Source organism: Mobula birostris, chromosome 1 (assembly GCF_030028105.1).
Source record: "Mobula birostris isolate sMobBir1 chromosome 1, sMobBir1.hap1, whole genome shotgun sequence".
NCBI classification, from domain to species: domain Eukaryota; kingdom Metazoa; phylum Chordata; class Chondrichthyes; order Myliobatiformes; family Myliobatidae; genus Mobula; species Mobula birostris.
In genome coordinates, this window is record NC_092370.1 from 73,947,953 (window position 1) to 73,969,236 (window position 21,284).

General features: G+C 46.3%; 1 protein-coding gene across 8 annotated transcripts in view; it reads right to left on the reverse strand.

Moving 5' to 3' along the window:
- Positions 1-2,660: 2,660 nt before the first annotated feature.
- Positions 2,661-21,284, reverse strand: part of LOC140197103 (nucleolar transcription factor 1-like) — a 77,069-nt gene continuing 58,445 nt past the window's right edge. For 6 of the 8 annotated variants that reach the window (XM_072257021.1, XM_072257033.1, XM_072257034.1 and 3 more), the window contains 7 exons: positions 19,649-19,759; positions 16,418-16,506; positions 15,971-16,160; positions 15,583-15,630; positions 5,885-5,953; positions 5,334-5,468; positions 3,142-5,000 (listed from right to left, as the gene is read on the reverse strand). In XM_072257021.1, coding sequence (XP_072113122.1) covers positions 4,890-5,000; positions 5,334-5,468; positions 5,885-5,953; positions 15,583-15,630; positions 15,971-16,160; positions 16,418-16,506; positions 19,649-19,759 — 753 coding nt within the window. In that variant the 3' untranslated portion in view covers positions 3,142-4,889. Of the gene's footprint in view, positions 2,874-3,141; positions 5,001-5,333; positions 5,469-5,884; positions 5,954-15,582; positions 15,631-15,970; positions 16,161-16,417; positions 16,507-19,648; positions 19,760-21,284 lie in introns of those variants that run through there. The other 2 variants (XM_072257029.1, XM_072257030.1) reach the window with 2 other exon arrangements.

Genomic DNA, 21,284 nt, shown 5'->3' on the forward strand with positions numbered 1-21,284 from the left:
GGGGTGGAGAGTATTTTAACCCATCGGAGCCCTTTGGACCGAGGTGGGATGTAAACTGTGAAGAGGCCTTTCAGTCCTTGAAGGAGCTGCTGACCCAAGTGCCAGTGCTGGCTTTTACAGACCCCCTATTGCCTTAATTACTACATATGGATGTCAGCCAGCAGGGTTTAGGGGGCGTCCTGTATCAGGATCAGGGCTCTGGGTTGAGGCCCATTGCGTTTGTCAGCCAGAGTCTGTTGCCCTCCGAGAAAAACTATCCTACAAACAAGTTGGAATTTCTGGCGTTGAAATGGGTGGTGGTGATAAGCTGAGTGACTATCTCTACAGGGCCAAGTTTGAGGTGAAGACGGACAACAACCCCCTAACTTATATCCTGACCTCAGCGAAACTGGATGCCACAGGCCATCGGTAGTTGGTGGCATTGTTTGCCAATGACTTCAGCCTGATGTACCAGCCGGGAAGCAGGAACGTTGATGCTGATGCTTTGTCCTGACGGGCGCATGAGGGACCGGACAGGGACGAGGAGTGGAAAAGCGTTCCTGCCCCAAGGGTGAAGGCCCTGTGTCAGTTGGCCATCACCGTGAAGGCAGAGAAAAAGGAGGGGCAGGGGCGAGCGGTGGATCAATTGGGGCTTCTGATGATGCCATCCCCCAAGTTTATTGTAACCTGACTCCTCTGAAAACATATCAGCTGCCAGATTTGAGTTCTGGGGAAGTGGCTGCTGCTCAGCGAGATGATTTGGGCATTGGTACCATTTGGGCGGCAGTTGAAAAGGGAGAGTTGGCTCAGGTGGAGAGGATGAAACACACACACACAGCGGTGCCTCCACTACTATTAGAATGGCCTCGGAGTTGAAGAACCGGACTGCGTCACCCCCCCAGACCCTCCCTGGCGTTGCCAGCTGGTTCTGCCCGAGAAGTATCAGAGGATGTGATTGAAATCACTTGATGATGATTCTGGACATTTGGAGGTGGAGAAGACCTATGGATTGTTCACAGATCAGTTTTACTGGCCCTGGATGAAGTCAGAGGTCGAAGAATACTGCAAGTCGTGCATTTGATGCATATGGTGGAAGACACTGCCTACGCAGGCAGCTCCCTTATCCCATTTGCAGAGTGTGGGGCCTCTGGCCCTGGCGTGTATGGATTTCCTGTCAATAGAACCCAATGCCAGCAACGCAGTGAATGTCTTAGTCATCATGGACCACTATACCAGATATGATCAGGCTTTTCCTACTGAGGACCAGAGGGTGTCTACGGTGGAATCAGTGTTGTATGGGAGAAGTATTTAATCTATTATGGCCTTCCCAGGCAGATACATAGTGATCAGGGATGGGATTTCGAGAGCAGACTCATCCATGAGTTACTGGGCGTGCTTGGAGTCGAGAAGTCGAGGACCACACCCTATCACCCACAGGGTGATCCCCAACCCGAGAGATTTAATCGGACCTTGCTAGACATGCTTAGGATCCTGGAGATAAGCAAGAAGAGCAGGTGCAGTCAACATGATTCACAGTTATATCTGTACACGAAATGAAGCTACTGGGTACTCGCCACATTATCTGATGTTTGGGCGTGAGGCGATGTTGCCCATTGACCTTTGTTTTGGGACTAACGCCCTATGTAGTGGAGAGTCAGATGCCAAACCTACCAGTTTTCTGGTTTAAACCAGAGGAGGGGAATGGGCCTGTCAAGATTCTCCATCAGAACCACCTGCTACCCCGAGACAAGAGGTGCAGGTGGACCCAGAGCCCAACTTGGAGCCAACACTTAGAAAGAGGACTCTGCGGAAACGCGGGGCGACTTAAGGGCTCCCAACAGGTGAGGTCAGGCTGACCCCCCACCCATGAGAGGGATACTGATTTGGAGGATGAGGACCTGCCTTTTGCTAACTCCCCATTGATTGAGGAAGAGACTCCTGGCCCTTCTCCCATTCAGACAGGTGAGGTTGGGGGGGGGGGGGCGGGGGAGAGGCTACCTGTGGGCAGCCTGGGTTGCAGCGGGACTCTGCAGGGGAGGAGGCGGGGTTTGGCCACGGGACAGAGGGCTCCGAGTTGCAGGTGGGCACGAGTGATAGGTCGGGGGAGGGATCCCCAGTAGTGTTGGAACCTGAAGAGTTAAATGAGGGAGTGCGGAGGTCTCAGAGATTTAGGAGACCACCGGATAGGCTGGCCTAAGTAGCACCAGGGGAACAGAGTGTGACTCCTACTGTTTTGGGAGCTATGTCACTGCCTTTTACACCTGGATTGGGCTTTGTGTTTTGCAGGAAGGGTTTGCGAATTATCTCAATGTCATGCGGCCATGACTAAATTTGGTGGGGGAAAAGAGTGTAATGGCCCCTCTGCAATATTTCACTGCTAATGTAATGGTTTCTCTGTAGCAGCAATGCTTGGGTTATGATAAGAGATAACGGGGCTTTAGAATGTATGTTATCCAATGGAAGAAATGTTGTTCTTTCTTGAGAGTCTGGAAGAGAGATTTTTGCGGTCTTCTGTCGGCGAGTGGAGAAGAAGGAAGACGCGTGTGGAGAGAGCTGGGAGACCACCGGATGGAGTGGATTGGGAGCAAGGGTCCGAAGTTCAGCGACACTCGGAGGAGGTTAATGAATGACCGTATCAGTGAGCTCCAATGTGCACTTTCGACTTTTTCCATAAAATGGGCCCTTTTACTTTTTATTTTCTTTACTTACCCTCTATCCAGATTAAGATTTATAAAGTTCAATCATTTCATTGCATATGGTGTACTGTCGGGATATTTCCCGATGCGGATTTATAACCGGGCAACACATCCACACAAATGAGATTTCTCAGTTAGGTAGGGCCAGAAGTTGTTTTCCCCCAGACGAGCACTTGCTGGCTGAGCCTGGTGCTTGCACTATTAGAAAAAAGAACAGAAGAAAGGTATGAAAGTGGCCTTGAACACTAGGATCAGTTGTGACATTGCTGAGAGGTGGTGCAGATTGCAAAGACTGAAAGGCCATGGTGCTCATAACTTGCCTGTCTGCTTGCAACACTGATAGGTACAGGTTACTCAGACCAGGAACTATGTTTGATGTTTTAGCTTCTGCACTGCCAGGAGTATTGGCTGGTGCTGGTTTTTATGTTAAAGTATGTTTAACAGGAGGCACACAACATTAGTTTTCAACTGAGGTTTATTGTGAAGTTGCCAGCTGCCTTGGTTAGCATCAGAAACTATGTAGGATCTTGTCATTTCAATAGAAGCACTGATAGTTCACAACTCCATTTTAAACCTGTTTTCCACAATGTCCCACTGGACGAATTACAGGATTTTCACAGTACTGCTTGGCCCCAGGATCTGCTCCCCAAGCAGCTTTGGAATTACATTAAGCAACTTTCTACATAAAACTGCCGCAAAAAAATCACAGCAACACAGTCAAACTTTCAAACACAAGATGTGAACAAAGTTTACAGCCTGTGGTCCAGCATGGAGTGTCTAAAGTTGGGAAGACCACCTGGTCCTTTACATAAAAGTAAATGATACAGATTTGTAACTAAACACATTAAAAGTCATTTAATGCCAGTAATTGAAGTCTCTCCTGCCCACCGAACCTTTGCTACACCATCTGGCTAAGTTGATCATGATTTTTTACAAGAGAGAAACATAAAATCAACCCCATTCCCTGGGGTGCTTTCTGCTTCTACCCATTCCCCTCCTGTCCCTAGAATCTGCCCCAACATTGTCCAGTCAAGCAGTACCCCCCCCCCACTCTCATTTCATCTCCTATACCTACCCCACTCACCTCTGCTCATGTCACCCCCAGACATGTCGAGCATCCACAGGTCAGGAGTGTGATGGAACACTCTCTACTTGCCTGGGTGACAGCATGTTTCACTCAAGCTTTGTCACTGTCCAATACAGAGCAACTAGTTATTGGCCACCCTGTCACTCCTCCCTCCATTTTATACCACAGTTTCCAGATGAGGATACTGCAGCAATACCCTCCAAACCCACCTCCTGCTGGAACCCTCACTTCCGATCCCACACCATCTCTGGGTCTGAACAGCACAATACAAACATAGGCAACATGGGCTCCAGAACCCAACTTACGCCCATTCCCTCAGGATCAAACAGGGCTGGGTGATGAAGGCTGGGCTCATCTGCCACACCTACCTCTTGTAAACATGGAACTAAACCGCAACCCTGTAGGCAAAACCTACTGCGAGGAACTCTCCAAACCAAAGCCTACCCATTAAATATCTTGAGGGCAGTTCAGTCAGCAGAATCCTCAGGCAACAACATTAAACAAAGAAATATTATGCTGAACGTTCATCTACAGTACAACCCTCGTTGGTCCCATTACTGAAGTTGCTCTGTGCCGAAGTAACTTCACCCAGGAGCAGATAAAGCAACGATCAGCCTCAAATTTCCAAGTTCAATTCCACTGGGAAATCTAAACTCATCTGTCCCTCCCCCTGAAAATCACCCCCAGCAACAACTGCAGTGCGGTCAAACTCAAGGAACTGAATCCCCAGGCAGTGAAATGACATGCCGGACAGATCTGGAGTAGAGGACCGGGCATCTGGGTTAACGTCACACTTGGTCAAGGTGTTACTGATCCATATGGCTCAGGGCTTGAGATCCTCACCCAGCACTGCAGACAGGATTTATGATCCAAACAATGGCAGTAGAGTAAAACATTAAAAGAGCTGTAAATATCCATGGTCGAGGAGCTGCCAGTCACAAGGAGAAACCAGTAGGTCGTACCCAGACCACAGGCTGTGACACAGACGTCCAGAGAGCTGAGGTCCTGGTGAGATTGGGAGGCATGACAGGAGCTTCTCAAATATCCAGAGCCCAATCCACGTCTGCCACAGTAACGAGTCCAGTGCTGCGCTCACCAACTATTGCACCGACCCTCCGAAACAGGTATCAGTCGGAATCAGAGTCAGAGCCCTCATCATCCGAGGAAGAGGAAGAGGACGATGACGAGGCAGAAGAGCTGGCCTCAGACTGGTCGTCGTCATCCTCCTCCTCCTCATTCTACAAAGAAACGGTCAAAAATGATTAATTATTTCCCTCCTCAGACCTCTCCCTGATTCACATTCACTACGTTCTCGTTCTTATTTCTGCTTTACCTCCCTCCCAAATCCTCATCTCAGACACCCAACCTTCAGTTACTCCCTTATTCTTCTCTCCCCCCCCCCCCCATGTTGCCATGACAGCAGAAGCTTCAAGTTGCATCAGAACACGGGCGAAAGCGAGGGGACATCCCACCCTGTGAGGGGTGATATTGAAGGAGCGTTCCAGTGAGGGAGGGGGTGATATAGGAGGAGTGTCCCACCACAGGAGGGGTGGCACTGGAGTTTTACTCACCGCATCATCGCTGTTGGATCCACTGTCAGAAGTTCCCGATGAATCAACTCCATCGTCATCGGAATCAGAAGAGTCACTCCTGTCAGGATCCTCGTCGTCCTCCTCACCATCATCATCATCATCCTCTGATGATTCCTGAGGGAAGGTGGTGTTGAGTGGTAGGGCGGAGAGAGAGAGAGGTGAGAATGGGTTGTGGGGTAGGGAGGTCGGAGGGCAAATTGAGAGTGAGGGACAGGGTGAAGGTGTGGAAAAGAAGGAGGGGTTAGTAAGGGAGACAAAGGGATGGAGGGTGAAGAAATTTGGGAGGGCAGGAAAGGATGAGGAAGGAGTTCAGTGTCACTGGGTAAGGAGGGAGGTTGGGTGTGGGAGGGAGAGAGGGTGAGGGATGGAGTTGAAAGTTGCTGGGTAAGGAAGATAAAGTTGGGGAGGATGGGGGAGGGGCGGGCTGGGGGGAATGGGGGAAACTGTAAGGAGGGAAGGGTTGAGGGAGAGTATTATTTGGTAGGGTGGGGCTGTGGTTGGGTGATGTGAATCAGGATGTGATAACTCACCGAGCTGACGTGGCCCATGGCTCTGGCTTTGACTGAGGGACCCCCGATCTTACCCGACCCCTTGCGCTTCTGCAGTGAACGGAGAGAGAATGAGACCGAGTCACAGCTCTCTTGGACTCCAAACCTCCAGTGGGGGGGTGGGGATGTCACCCCGACTCCAACCCCACCCTCCCAGCTCTGTGTACAACACATCAAATCATAGAATCCAGCCCATCTAGTCCATGCCAAACCATTTAAACCACCTCCTCCCATCAACATGCACCAGGTTGCCCTCCATACCCTTCCTATTCATGTACCAATCTATATTTCTCTTAAATGTTGAAATCGAGCTCACATCCACCACTTGCACTGGCAGCTCGTTCCACACTCTCATGACCCTCTGAGTGAAGAAATTTCCCCTTAAACTTCTCACCTTTCACTCTTAACCCATGACCTCTGGTTGTAGTCCCACCCAACTTCAGTGGAAAAAGCTTGCATTTACCCTATCTATATCCCTCATAATTTTATATAACTCTATCAACTCTCCTCTCAATTTTCTACATTTCAAAGAATACAGTCCTAACTTTTTCAATCTTTCCTTATAACTCTGGTCCTCCAGACCCAACAAACATACTTACAAATATCTCTGTACTCTTTCAACATTGTTTACATCTTTTCTGTAGGTGGGTGACCAAAACTGCACGCAGTATTCCAAATTAAACCTCACCAACGTCTTAGACAACTTCAATGTAACATCCCATCTTCTGTACTCAATACATTGATTTTTGAAGGCCGATGTGACAAAAGCGTTCCTTATGACCCTATCTACCTGTGATGCCACTTTCAATGAATTATGGACCTGTATTCCCAGATTCCTTTGTTCTACCACACTCCTTGTTGCCCTACCGTTCACCGTGGAAGATCTACCCTGGTTGGTCCTACACCACCACCTCTGTAATCTGTACAGGGTCTATAAAGTTGATGCTGCTTTGCCACACTTCTATTGACTCTGTATCTGTCTCCTGAATAAATACAGATGCCAAGAATTCATTTACGATCTCCCCCATCTGTTTTGGCCCACATGGATTACCATGCTAATCTTCCAGAGGACCAATTTTGTCCCTAGCAATCCTTTTGCTCTTAACATGTCTGTAGAATCCCTTAGGATTCTCCTTCACCATGTCTGCTAGAGCAACTTCATGCCTTCTTTTATCCTCCAGATTTCTTTCTTAAGCGTTCTCTTGCATTTCTTATACTCCATAAGCACCTCATTTGTTCCTACCTGCCTATATCTGCCATGCACCTTCATTTTTTCTCTTAACCAGGGCCTCAATATCTCGTGAAAACCAAGGTTCCCTACACCTATTGTCTTTACCTTTTATTCTGACAGACAAATACAAGCTTTGTACTCTCAAAAATTCATTTTTGAAGGGCTCCCACTTTTCAAATACATCTTTTCCTGTCCCGATCCACACTTTCCAGATCAAAATTGGCCTTCCTCCAGGTTAGAATCTCAACCCCTGGACCAGACCTATCTTTGTGCATATTTACTTTAAAACTAATGGCATTGTGGTCACTGGATGCAAAGTATTTCCCTAGATAAACTTATGTTACCTGCCCTGTCTCATTCCCGAACAGCAGATCCAGCATCACATGCTCTCTTCTTGGGACTTCTATGTACTGATGAAGGAAACTTTCCTGAACACATTTGACAAACTCTATCCCATCTAGTCGTTCAAAAGTACGGGATTCCCAGTCAATATGTGGAAAGTTAAAATCACCTACTATAACACCAGTTTCTTGCACCAGTCTGCAATCTCTCAGCAAATCTGTTCCTCTAAATCTCTGGTATTGTTGGGTGGTCTGTAATATAACCCCATTAACGTGGTCATACATTTATTTCTCAGTTCCACCCATAACACTTCACGAGTTGAATTCTTCAATTTGATCTGACAGAACACTGCCATGACATTTTCCCTGACTAGTAAAGCCACCCCTCCTGCAAACAAGTCTCATTAATAGCTACATCATCATAATTCCAGGTGTTGATCCATGCCCTGAGCTCATCTACCTTTCTTATGCTACCTTACATTGAAATATACACATTTCAGGATACTAGTTGCACCATGCTCAAACCTTTTAATTCCTGAGTTTGTATGAGGTCTTACTAACATTTGTCTCCACAACCTCTCCCTTAACTGTTCTGGCACTCTGGTTCCCATTCCTCTGCAACTCTAGTTTACACCCCACTTGTGAAGCATTAACAAACCTTCCCACTAGGACATTAGTCCCCTTCCAGTTCAGGTGCAAACCATCCATCCTGTACAGGTCCCACCTTCCCCAGAAGAGAGCCCAATGATCCAAAAATCTTATGCCCTCCCTCCTACATCAACTCCTTAGTTATGTGCTAAAGTGTATGATCTTCTTAGTTCTGGCCTCACTCGCACATGGCACGGGTAGCAATCCTGAGATCACAGCCCTAGAGGTCCTGACATTTAACTTAGCACCTAACTCCCGAACTCCCTGTGCAAAATCTTATCACTTGTCCTACCCATTTCATTGGAACCCTTTGTGGACCATGACCTCTGGCCATTCACCCTCTCACATAAGAATGCTGACGACTTGATCCAAGATGTCCCAGGGTACACTGCAGGCAACATACCATTCATGAATCTCATTCTCGCCCACAGAACCTCTTGTCTGTTCCCCTAACTAACGAATCCCCTATTACACAGCATGCCTCTTCTCTTCCCTTCTGAGTCACAGAGCCAGACTCAGTGCTGAGTCACCTGACCACCGTGACTTTCCTCTGTTTGGTCACGCACCCAACAGTATCTGAACTGATAGATCTGTTTTTGAGGGGGATGGCCACAGGGAAACTCTGCACTGGCTCCTTAACTCCTTACCTCTTCCTGACTGTCACCCAGTTTCCTGTGTCCTGGGCTTGGGTGTAACTGACTCTTCACTCACCCTTTCAGCTTCTCAAATGATCCAGAGTTCATCCAGTTCCAGCTCAACTCTTTAACAGGGATTGTTAGAAGCTGCAGCTGGATGCACTTCTCACCATTACAGTTGTCAGGAACATTCCACTATCCTGCCTGGCATCTCTACTGTCCTAGCTGAGCAGATATAAAGTAGGAAGGAAAAAAAAAACTTTACCTAGAGCTTATCTTTTTGTTGCTTTCTCTGACTGAAACCCCTCTTCACTGAAGCTCGAAGAGCACCACTCTAACTCTGTCCACTCAGACAATGGCTGCTACAATGCTGGCCCTTGTCTGTTTTATTCATGTAAGCCAGGGAACTCTGGAATGACCAAACCACCAGCTGAGGAAAGGACTTGTCACTGTTCCAGACTGAAACCCTGCATTAGGATCAATTCCAGCATCTTATGTTGGACATAAGAACCTTGTCTCTAGGAGAATAGAGCACAGAAACCAGCCCTTCAGCCCATCTAGTGCATATCACTGGTTTTCTGCCTGGCAGATAATTCCACACTCTCATCATCCTATGAGTGAATAAGTTCACCCTCAGGTTCTCCTTAAATATTTTTCTTTTAGAACATAGAAATTTACAACACATTACAGGTCTTTCAGCCCACAATGTTCTGCCAACCATGTAACCTACTCTAGAAACTGTCTAGAATTTCCCTTGGTGCATAGCTGCACATACCCATCCAAGAGGCTCTTAAAACAGGGGTCCCCAACCTCTTTGGCACCGCGGACCGGTTTAATATTGACAATATTCTTGCGGACCGGCCAACCGGCGGGGTGTTCAAGTAGTGTTAAACTCACCTCAACATGTCTTTTACAGTTAGGGTTGCCAACTTTCTCACTCCCAAATAAGGGACAAAAGTAGCAGTCAAATCCCGGGACACTTTACCCCAGGAAAGACTACCATGACCACGAAGCCTTACGCGGGCACCTGTGTGCGCATGCGTGATGTGCGTATGCGCGTACATGCCGATTTTTCTTTCTCCCACAAATCCTTTTGCCTTCATCTTCCCGACTATACAGTACATACATTATTTCTACTTTATATAAGCTGTGTATTTATCATATCATTCCTGCTTTTACTATACGTTAGTGTTATTTATTTTCGATTTTATTTGTTATTTGGTATGATTTGTTAGGTTATTTTTTGGGTCTGGGAACGCTCAAAAATTTCTCTCATATAAATTAATGGTAATTGTTTCTTCGCTTCACGCCATTTCGGCACGAAAGGTTTCATAGGAACACTCTACCTTAGCGGGGGAAATACCGGACAAGGGCGGTCCCGTATGGGACAAACCAATTTAGCCCAATATACGGAATGTCCCAGCAAATACGGGACAGTTGGCAGTCCTATGTTCAAGTTCAACAGTGCGTGACAGGGAATGAGGAAAGGTGCAGCTGACTCATATCGTTTCCTCACAACCCAGTAGCAAATGCTCTGCGGCCCTGTGGTTGGGGACTGCTGTCTTAAAAGACCCCATTGTATCCGCTTCCACCACCACTGCCGGCAATGCTTTCCATGCATCCACCGCTCTGTGTAAAAAAACTTACCCTCGACATCCCCTTGGTACTTATTTCCAAGCACCTTAAAACTATGCCCCCTCATCTTAGCCATTTCAGCCCTGGGAAAAAGCCTCTGGCTATCCACACGATCAATGCCCCTCATCATCTTAACTAAACCCCCTCTGTCAGGTCACCTCTCATCCTCTGTCGCTCCAAGGAGAAAAGGCCAAGTGCACTCAACCTATTCTCATAAGGCATGCTCCCCAATCCAGGCGACATCCTTGCAGATCTCCTCTGCACTCTCTCTATAGTAGCCACATCATTCCTGTAGTGAGGTGACCATAACTGAATACAGTACACCAAGTGGGGTCTGACCAAGTTCTTATTTAGCTGCAACATTACCTCACAGCTCCTGAACTCAATCCCACAGTTGATGAATACCAACACACCATATGCCTTCTTAACAACACTGTCAACCTGCACAGCAGCTTTGAGTGTCCTATTGACATGGACCCAAAGATCTCTCAGATCCTCCACGCTGCCAAGAGTCTTACCATTTATATTGTATTCCGTCTTCTAATTGGACCTACCAAAATGAACCACTTCACACCTGTCTGGAGTAAAGTCCATCTGCCACTTCTCAGCTCAGTTCTGCGTCCTATCGATGTCCTGCTGTAACCACTGACAACCCTCCAGACTATCCACAACACCCCCCAATCTTTGTGTCATCAGCAAACTCAACTTCTTTATCCAAGTCATTTATAAAAATCACAAAGAGGAGGGGTCCCAGAACAGATCACTGTTCACCGACCTCCATGCAAAATACGAACCATCTACAACAACTCTTTGCCTTCTGTGGTCAAGCCAATTCTGGATGCACAAAGCAAGGCCTCCTTAGATCCCATGTCTCCTTATTTTCTGAAAGAGTCTTGCATGAAGAACCTTATCAAATGCCTTTCTCAAATCCATATACACTACATCCACTGCTCTATCTTCATCAATGCCTTTCGTTACATCCTCAAAGAATTCAATCAGGCTCGTAAGGTACGACTTGCCCTCGACAAAGTCACACTGAGTATTTCTACCCTAATCAGATTATGTTTCTCCATAAATCCTGCCTCTCAGGATCTTTTCCAACAACTTGCCCACCACTGAAGTCAGACTCGCTGGTCTAAAATTTCCTGGGTGATCTCTACTCCCTTTCTTTAACAAGCGAACAACATTTGCAACCCTCCAACACTCCGGTACCTCTCCCATCCCTATTATTGATGCAAAGATCATTGCAAGAGGCTCAGCAATCTCCTCCCTCGCTTCCCACAGTAGCCTGGGGTACATCTCATCCGGTCTTGGTGACTTATCGAACTTAATGCTTTTCAAAAGCTCCAGCACATCCTCTTTCTTAATGTCTATATGCTCAAGTGTTTCAGTCTGCTGTATGTCATCCCCACAATTGCCAAGGTCTTTATCCCTGGTGTACACTGAAGCAAAGTAGTCATTAAATATCTCTGCCACACCCTCTGACTCCATGCACGTTTCCACTATTGCACCTGATTGGTCCTATTCTCACACAGCTCATCCTCTTGCTCTTCACATACTTGTAGAATGCCTTGGGTTTTTCCTTAATCCTGCTCACCAAGGCCTTCTCATGACCCCTCCTGGCTCTCCTAATTCCATTCTGAAGCTCCTTCCGAGCATCCTTGTAACTTTCTAGAGCTCTAATAGTACCTAATTTCTTGAATCTTTTGTAAGCTTTTCTTAACTAGATTTTCTACATACTTTGTACACCATGTTTCTTTAACCCTACCATCCTTTCCCTGCCTCGATGGAATATACCTATGCAGAACTTCATGTAAATGTTCCCTGAACATTTGCCACAATCCTGCCGTGCATTTCCCTGAGAACATCCGCTCCCAATTTATGTTCCCAAGTTCCTGCCTGATAGCATCATCATTTCATACTAAGCCTATCACCACACATTCTAGTCTCATCAAACCTCAGGGGAAAAGCTTGCAAGCATTTACCTTGTCTATAACCGTGATAATTTTGTCCATCCCTGTAAGATCTTCCCCTCGTTCACCTGCACTCCAGGAAATCAAGTCCTAACCTATTCAGCCTTTCCCTGTAACTCAGTCAGGTCCTCAAATTCCTGGCAAAATCCTCGGAAATTTTCTCTGTATTCTTTCAAGCTTATTGATACCTTTCTTGAATGCAGGCAACCAGAAGTGCACACAATACTCTAAATTCAGTCTCACCAACATCTTATACAACTTCAACATAACATCCCATCTCCTGTACACAATACTTTGATTTATGAAGGCCAATGTGGCAAAAGCTTTCTTTACAGCCCTATCTACCAGTGACACCCCTTTCATTGAAACAGAGAAAACCTACAGCACAATACAGGCCCTTCGGCCTACAAAGCTATGCCGAACATGTCCTTACCTTAGGACTACCTAGGCTTACCCATAACCCTCTATTTTTCTAAGCTCCAGGCAGCCATCCAGGAGTCTCTTAAAAGACCCTATCGTTTCCACCTCCACCACCGCCGCTGGCAGCCCATTCCATGCACTCACCACTCTGTGTAAAAAAAAAACTTACCCCTGACATCTCCTCTGTACCTACTTCCAAGCATCTTAAAACTATGCCCTCTCATGCTAGCCACTTCAGCCCTGGGAAAAAGCCTCTGACTATCCACATGATCAATGCCTCTCATTATTTTGTACATCTCTATCAGGTCACCTCTCATCCTCCACTGCTCCAAAGAGAAAAGGCTGAGTTCACTCAACCTATTCTCATAAAGCATGCTCCCCAATCCAGGCAACATCCTTGTAAGTATCCACTGCACCCTATCTATGCTTTCCACGTCCTTCCTGTAGTGAGGCGACCAGAATTGAGCACAGTACTCCAAGTGGGATCTGACCAGGGTCCTATATAGCTGTAACATTACCTCTCAGCTCTTAAACTCAATCCCATGATTGATGAAGGCCAATGCACCTTATACCTTCTTAACCACACACAACCTGCGTAGCAGCTTTGAGTGTCCTATGAACTTGGACCCCAAGATCCCTCTGATCTTCCACACTGCCAAGAGTCTTGCCATTAATACTATATTCTGCCATCATATTTGACCTCCCAAAATGAACCACCTCACACTTATCTGTGTTGAACTGCATCTGCCACTTCTCAGCCCAGTTTTGTATCCAATCAATGTCCCATTGTAACCTCTGACAGCCCTCCACACTATCCACAACACCCCCAACCTTTGTGTCATCAGCAAATTTACTAACCCATCCCTCCACTTCCTCATCCAGGTCACTTATAAAAAATCACAAAGAGCAGGGGTCCCAGAACAGATCCCTGAGGCACACCACTGGTCACCGACCTCCATGCAGAATATGACCCATCTACAACCACTCTTTGCCTTCTGTGGGCAAGCCAGTTCTGGATCCACAAAGCAATGTCCCCTTGGATTCCATGTCTCCTTACTTTCTCAATAAGCCTTGCATGGGGTACCTTATCAAATGCCTTGCTAAAATCCATATACACTACATCTACTGCTCTACCCTCATCAATGTGTTTAATTACATCCTCAAAAAATTCAATCAGGCTTGTAAGGCACGATCTGCCTTTGACAAAGGCATGCTGACTACTCCTAATCATATTATTCCGAATCACTTTCAAGAAATTATCCCCTTATTCGTCCACACTCCTCGGTGGCCTATTGTTCACTGTGCAAGTCCTATCCTGGTTTGTCCTCCTAAATTGAAACACCTCATATTAAGTTCCACCTGACACCTCTCAGCCCATTTTTTCCAAATTTTGATAGCCTTCCTTTCTGTCCACTATGCCTCTAATCTTGGTGTCATCTGCAAATTTGTTGATCCAGTTTACCACATAATTATCTGAATGATTAATACATATGATAAACTACAACAGATTCATCATCGATATCTATGGCACACCACCAATCAGGGAGGCAAGCATTAACTATTATGCTTTGGCTTTGCCTGCAAAGCCATTGTTAAATCCATTTGACTACTTCATCTAAATGTCAAGCTACTCAACCTTCTAGACCAGCCTCCCATGCAGGATTTTATCAAAGGCCTTGCTAAAGTGCATGTAGACAACATCTACTGCCTTTCCTTCATCAACTTTCCTGACAATCTCCTCAAAAAAAGACTCTATACAGAAAAAAAACAACACCAGATCCTTTTCTATATGATTAGTTAGATAGAGCCTCCCAGATACAAAACCATGCTGACAATCCGTAAATCAGGCCCTGTCTTTCCCAACACCTATATATACTTTCTCTTAAAATACCTTCAAGTAATTTACCCATGACGAATGTCAGTGTCACCAGAGCCTATAGTTTACCAGCTCATTTTTAGAGCCTTTCTTGAAACAATCAGTTTTCCGGCACCTCACCCGTAGCTAATTTAAATACCTCTGTCGGGGCTTTTGTCATTCTGCACTAGCCTCCTACAAAGTCTGATGGAACACTTTGTCATGCCCTGGGGACTTAGCCATCCTAATTGCATCAAAACAGCCAGTACCTCTTCTTCCGTGATCTGGGTACAGTCCATGACCTCACTACTTTTTTGCCTCAGTTCTTTAAGCTTCTGTTCTACAGAAGCCTCAAACGTCAGAAAAAAATGGTGGTGCTGATGGTTTTGAGGTGGATAAATCCCATGGCCCAATCAAGTTTGTCCAAGAAAATTATGGGTAGCAAAAGAAGAAGATATAGGAGCCCTGGTGAGGAACTGGAAGATTGCAGGATGGTGAAATTTGATTATAATTTTAGCAGGGTTGCAAGGACAGTCAGGGATCCACAAGCCACCGAGCAGTCAGTGGTGGGGAAGTTACTCAAAGAGATTCTAAAGGACAGGATGGATTAGGGATAGTCAATATCAGTTTGGATGTGGGAGAATACGTCTTACCAGTCTTACAAATGCTTTATCAAGAGGTGACCAAGTGGACTGATGAGGGCAGGTCAGTGGTCATTGTCTACATGGACTTTGGCAAGGACTTTGACATGGTCCTTTGTGATCAGCTGGACCAGAATACTGGATCCAGGGAATCCAGGGTGAACTAGCTGTTGGATACAAAGCTGGCTTGGTGAAAGGAGTGGAGGACTTGTGCATTGAAGGCCCGTGACCAGCGGTGTGCCACTTGTTATTTTTTAAAATTTCTGCTGGGAATGCTGCTTCTACATGCTGAGTTACTCACCGTGGCGGTGTACTCCACGTACAGAGCCCTCTCTTGTGGGGAGAGTGACTGAAAGAGAAGAAAAGCTGCCAAACTCAAATTTACACAGACAAAAGATATTCAAATGATCGATTAAATAGATTTAAAACAGTAACACCAGGGTACAGTTCTGTCACTGTACAACACTAGGGTACAGTACTGGTGGGGTTAGATGTCACTGTATAACGATGGAGTACTGTAGTGGTGGGGCAAGTCTGTCTGTAAAACACCAAGAAGTTGTATTGGTGGGTTCAAGTCTGTCACTGTACAGCACTGGGGCACAGTACCGGTGGGGACGGGGCTGTCACTGTACAGCACTGGGGCACAGTACCGGTGGGGAGAGATCTGTGAACAATTAGAAGGTACCCACCTTGAGCCAGACCTCCAGCTCCGCCTTGTACTCCTGCTGCTGCTGCTCCACGTGCTTTTTGTACACATCCTTCTGGGCCTGGCTGAGCTTTTGCCACCTGCGTCCAATTTCCACCATCCTCTCCTTGAGCCCAAAGTGGCTCAGCTCGCCACTCGTCAGCAGCTCTTGGGAGAACATCTGGTAACCACTCCTGCAGGGCACAGGTCAACAGGTCAGTACAGCACAGATCAAGCTTGGTCCCCTCACGTCTGGATGGTCTGAAGACACTGGCAGCAACTATGGCCAGTGTCAGAGCGCTGGCAGTGAACTGGGGCGGGAGTCGTCATCCTTAGGCCCAGTGTCAGAGCACTAGCAGCAAATGGGGAGCGCTGGTTGTGAACGGGAAGCACTGGGGTCAGTGTGAGAACTCTGGCACTGAATGGAGGGACAGTGTTGACTGTTACTTACATCGGTGGCTTCTTCGGTTCCCCATCAAACTTCAGCTTCTTGCTTGGTGGAGCTGTGCCTGTTGTACACCGACTCTCTGACAGTTCCCTCTGTAACACAATGGCAACTCTTGTCAGATACCATCCATCCACACTGGCTATGAGGGAGCACGGAGGTGAGCTGACAGTGGACCGTAGGCTAATGTTGTGGGCACAGTTGATGGTCTCTCTGAGCTGGGAGCTCATGGAGTAGGTCATCAATCGGTGTCCCCTTTCTGAACATCACTTCCAAAACAACAAGGCATCACTGAGATTCGAGGACACAATGTGTGCTTGCAACTTGACTGATAGAGTAAGCCGACATTCAACACTGCTGTGACTGTGACTCAGTACAAATTGGTACTGTAGCGTTTAGAGCATCAGCGATCGGGGTTTAATTCACACCACAGTCTGTAAGGTGTTGGTACATCCTCACTGAGGTCGCATGGGTTTCCTCGGGATGTTTCGGTTTCCTCCCACGTTCAAAAGATGTACAGTTAGGGTTAGTAAGTTGTGGGCATGCTATGTTGATGCTGAAAGCATGGCAATACTTGTGGGCTCCCCACAGCACATCGTTGGACCATGTTGGTTGGTGACATAACGCATTTCACTCTCTTTCAATGCACATGTGACAAACAAAGCTAATCTTTAATCTCACTATCACCCCACGATAGTGAAGTGTATGGTCTTGGGTCCTGAACTCATTTATTCAACCAATGACCTGCTTGTTCCTGTTACAAGAGCTGCACTGAGGAAGTGTCCCAGTGATGAGGTGGGAAAGGCTTGCTGAGAGAGTGCCCTGCGGATGGGGAGTGAGCCATGCTGAGAGTGTATCTCGGTGGTTTTGGGGGGGGGGGGGGGAGTATACATGCTAAGAGAGCACCCCGGTGTCTGGTTTTCACTGGTTTGAGGAACCTCAGGGAGGGATGCTCCTGGCACCATGACTGAACCCCTCCAGAGTTCAGAAGTTTGTGAGAGCAGCAAACTGTCAGCTGGGTTAGCCTCAGTCACTGAGAAGGTCTGGAGGACCTTCATCAAGGAGGGATTAGTAAAATATTCAGAAAAAAAAACCACAGGATTATCAAGCAGAGCAAATTAATTTCAGTGAATGGAGAATTGTATTGGACAAATTTGTTATAAGTTTTGATGATGTAACAAATAAGGTGCCTGCAGGAAAACCAGGTGTGTAGGATTTCCAGAAGACACTTGATAATGTACCACATAAATGTTGCTGCATAGGGCTTAGCCGTGGATCGGAGTCAAAGAGTGCTACAGAGCGGGAAGTTGCTCTTTGGCCCTACTCATCCAAGCTGACCAGGACTCCTTTCCAAGCTAGTCCCATCTGTCCGTGTTTAGCCCAGATCTCTTTAAATGTTTCCTATCCATGTATGCATCCAAATGCATTTTAAATGTTGTTATTGTACTTGCATCAACCACTTTCTCTGGCAGCTCTTTCCATATAGTTATCACCCTGTGTGAAAAGGTTGTCCCCAGTGTTACTTTTAAATCCTTCCCCTCTCATCTCTAACCTAGGTCCTCTAATACTTAGTTCCCTTTTCCTGGGAAAACATGAATACACACAGTCCCATCTTCATGCACCTCTGTGAAGGTAGATAATATTGAGATGCCAGGCTAACAGAAAACAGGGTTAGAATAAATAATTTTCAGATTGACAATCGGTAACTAGTGAGGTGCTTATTGTCAATGACTTGAACTGTAATCAAAAGCAGAATAGCCAAGACTGATGATAGAAAGGTAAGCATGTAGCAAGTTATACAAGGAACACAAAGGAGAAATAAAGGGATATAGATAGGTTGACTGAATGAGTTAGAAATTGGGAGATGAAAACCATCATTGAGATGGATTGAGATTATGACATGTACATGTACAAAGGGATCTGGAGCAAAAAGTGTTGGCATCCAACTACAACAAGTAGTTAGGAGGGTTGATGGAACATTGTTATTTATTGCAAGACCTGTGGAGTGTAAAAGTAAGGAATTTTTGATGTCCCAGAGTACTGTATGCTTCACATTCACTGTATTCAAGGCAGGATGTGCTTGCATTGCAGGCTGCACAGAGAAGCGTCACTGGGTCAATCCCATGGTGAAGGAGTTGGTGAGTGAACAGGGGTTAGGCTGATACTCACAGGAATTGGGTAAAATGAGAGGGCACCTTATCAAGATGTACAAAATCTGAGGAGGTGGGATGACCAGTACAGACGCTTGGAGGACGTCTCCCACTGGGGTTACCTAAAACAGAGGGATACCAGTTCAGAATGAGAAGTCACTCACTTTAGATGAAGCGGAACATAGAAACATAGAAAACCTACAGCACAATACAGGCCCTTCGGCCCACATTGCTGTACTTAGAAATTACCTAGGGTTACCCATAGCCCTCTCTTTTTCTGAACTCCCTGTACCTATCCAGGAGTCTCTTAAAAGACCCTATTGTATCCGCTTCCACCACTGTTGCTGGCAGCCCATTCCACACAGTCACCACTCAATGCATAAAAAAAATTTACCCTTGACACCTCCCCTGTACCTACTTCCAAGCACCTTAAAACTGTGTCCTCTGATATTAGGCATTTCAGCCCTGGGAAAAAGCCTTTGACTATCCACACGATCAATGCCTCTCATCATCTTTTACACCTCTATCAGGTCCAAGAAGAAAAGGCCGAGTTCACTCAACCTATTGTCATAAGGCATGCTCCCCAATCCATGTTTCTTTCCTGTGTCCACAGAATTGACTGGCTGACCCCCTAACAATAGAGTCCCCAATTACTGCGACTTTTTCCTTTCCCTACCCTTCTGAGCCACAGAGCCAGACTGTGCCAGAAGGGTAGGGAAATCCCTCCTCTTGGAAGCTTGTGATTCTTTGAAACTTCTCTATCTCTGAGTGCGGTGGCAGAGTCACTGAAAACTTTCATGGCAGGAAATGACAACAAACATGTGAACTACAAGGAAATAAAGAGCATGTGGAGTCAAAGTTGTATAGCACAGAAACAGGCCCTTCAGCCCAACTTGTCCATACTGACTGCATTATCCAGTGAATTTGTCTGACACACGTGGAGGAAGCAAGAAAGTTGTGGGAGGCCAAGACTGGATCAACCATAATCTTACTCAATAGCAGAGCAGGCTCAAGGGTGTGACTGACCAACTGATGTTCCTGTGCTTTACGTTCTTCAAACTGGAAGCCCAATGACAGAGGCACATACCTCATATCTCCTCTGGTCATCTGCTGCCTTCTTAATCCAAGGAATCTTCTCCTCCTTCTCCATGGCCTTCCAGGCTGCCTTCATCGCTGACTGCACCTTCTTGCGATCATTCTGTAGGCATGAAGAGCACAGAGTAAAAGGATCAACATAAGCAAGAGGTCTCCTCCAGACAAACACAGCCACACCCTGATCCAGGCAATGTGGCAATCAGACCAGAGCCCTCATTTTTCACAACCCCTACCCAAAGGAAGATGGTATTTCGGACAAAAGAAAGGCAGGGAAGGTTCATTACGCTGAACACTGCTTTGAAGGGGTGGGGTGGGAGGGAGTTTATTCTCTGAGGAGAGATTAAGCAGACTTGACCCATGCTCTGCTTCTGAAGCATGGGTTGTGACAGTGTAGTTGCCTCCCAGCCACAGTGAGGAATCAGTCTGCGAGTTGAGTAAGCACCCAGGAATGCAAGGACTTGGTAGAAATTTGGAGTAACAGGAGACCACTCAGCCCCTCAAGTTTGTTGTAACATCACACTGATTTGATTGTCTGACTATCTATAGTAATCCATCACCAACTTGTGCTTCAGGAACTTGTTCACCTTTGCCTTAACAACATCTCTGCCTGCTCCAACCCCATTGATGTCACGGCCAAGAAAACTCACCATTGCCTCTACTTCTTAATGAGGCTAAAGAAATTCGGCATCTCCCTGTTGACCCTTACCAAATTTTAGCAATGCTTGGTCAGCAACAGCTCCGATCATGACCGCAAGGAAGTGCAGAGTTGAGGACTGAGCTCAGCACATCATGAAACTCTCTATGGACTCTTGTCTACATTTCTCGCTGCCTTGGTAAAGCAGCCAGTATAATCAAAGACCTTACCCACCATGGACATTCTCTCTTCTTCCTTCCCTGTCAGGCAGAAGATATGTACCTGAAAGCACATACAGGTTTTCCCCGCCATCCGAAGGTAGAGCGTTCCAATGAAATGGTTTGTAAGCCGAAATGTCGTAAAGTGAAGAAGCAATTACCATTTATTAATATGGGAAAAATTTTTGAGCGTTTCCAGACCCAAATAATAACCTACCAAATCATGCCAAATAACACATAAAACCTAAAATAACAGTAACATATAGTAAAAGCAGGAATGATATGACAAATACACAGCCTATATAAAGTAGAAATACTTTTTGCAATCATTGAAGCACAGTCTAGCACAGTGAAAATCTCACGCATGCGCTGTTGGCGGAAGCACTGTCGGCGGAAGCACTCTCTCCAGTAACCTTTAAGCTATGAGGCTGACAAATCATACCAAATAACAAATCATACTAAATAACACAAAAATACACAACCTATATAAAGTAGAAATAATGTATGTACAGTGTAGTTTCACTTACGGGAATCGGGATGGTGTGTTAGGCTGAGTCGTCGGAAATTGGGGTGGTGGGAGGTAGAGGAGACCGGGGTGTCATCTCATCATAGTCTATTTCCAATAGGGCAGCCAAGTCATCATCTTCTATGTCTGCCTGCCTCGGTGTCGAAGGTCAAAGTTCGTCGTCTGCTGTGGCTGATGTGCAAGGCTTGAAAAACTTGACTGCTGAGCCTCGCACATTTTTAGATCATAGAGTTCTTTGTAAGCACTCAAA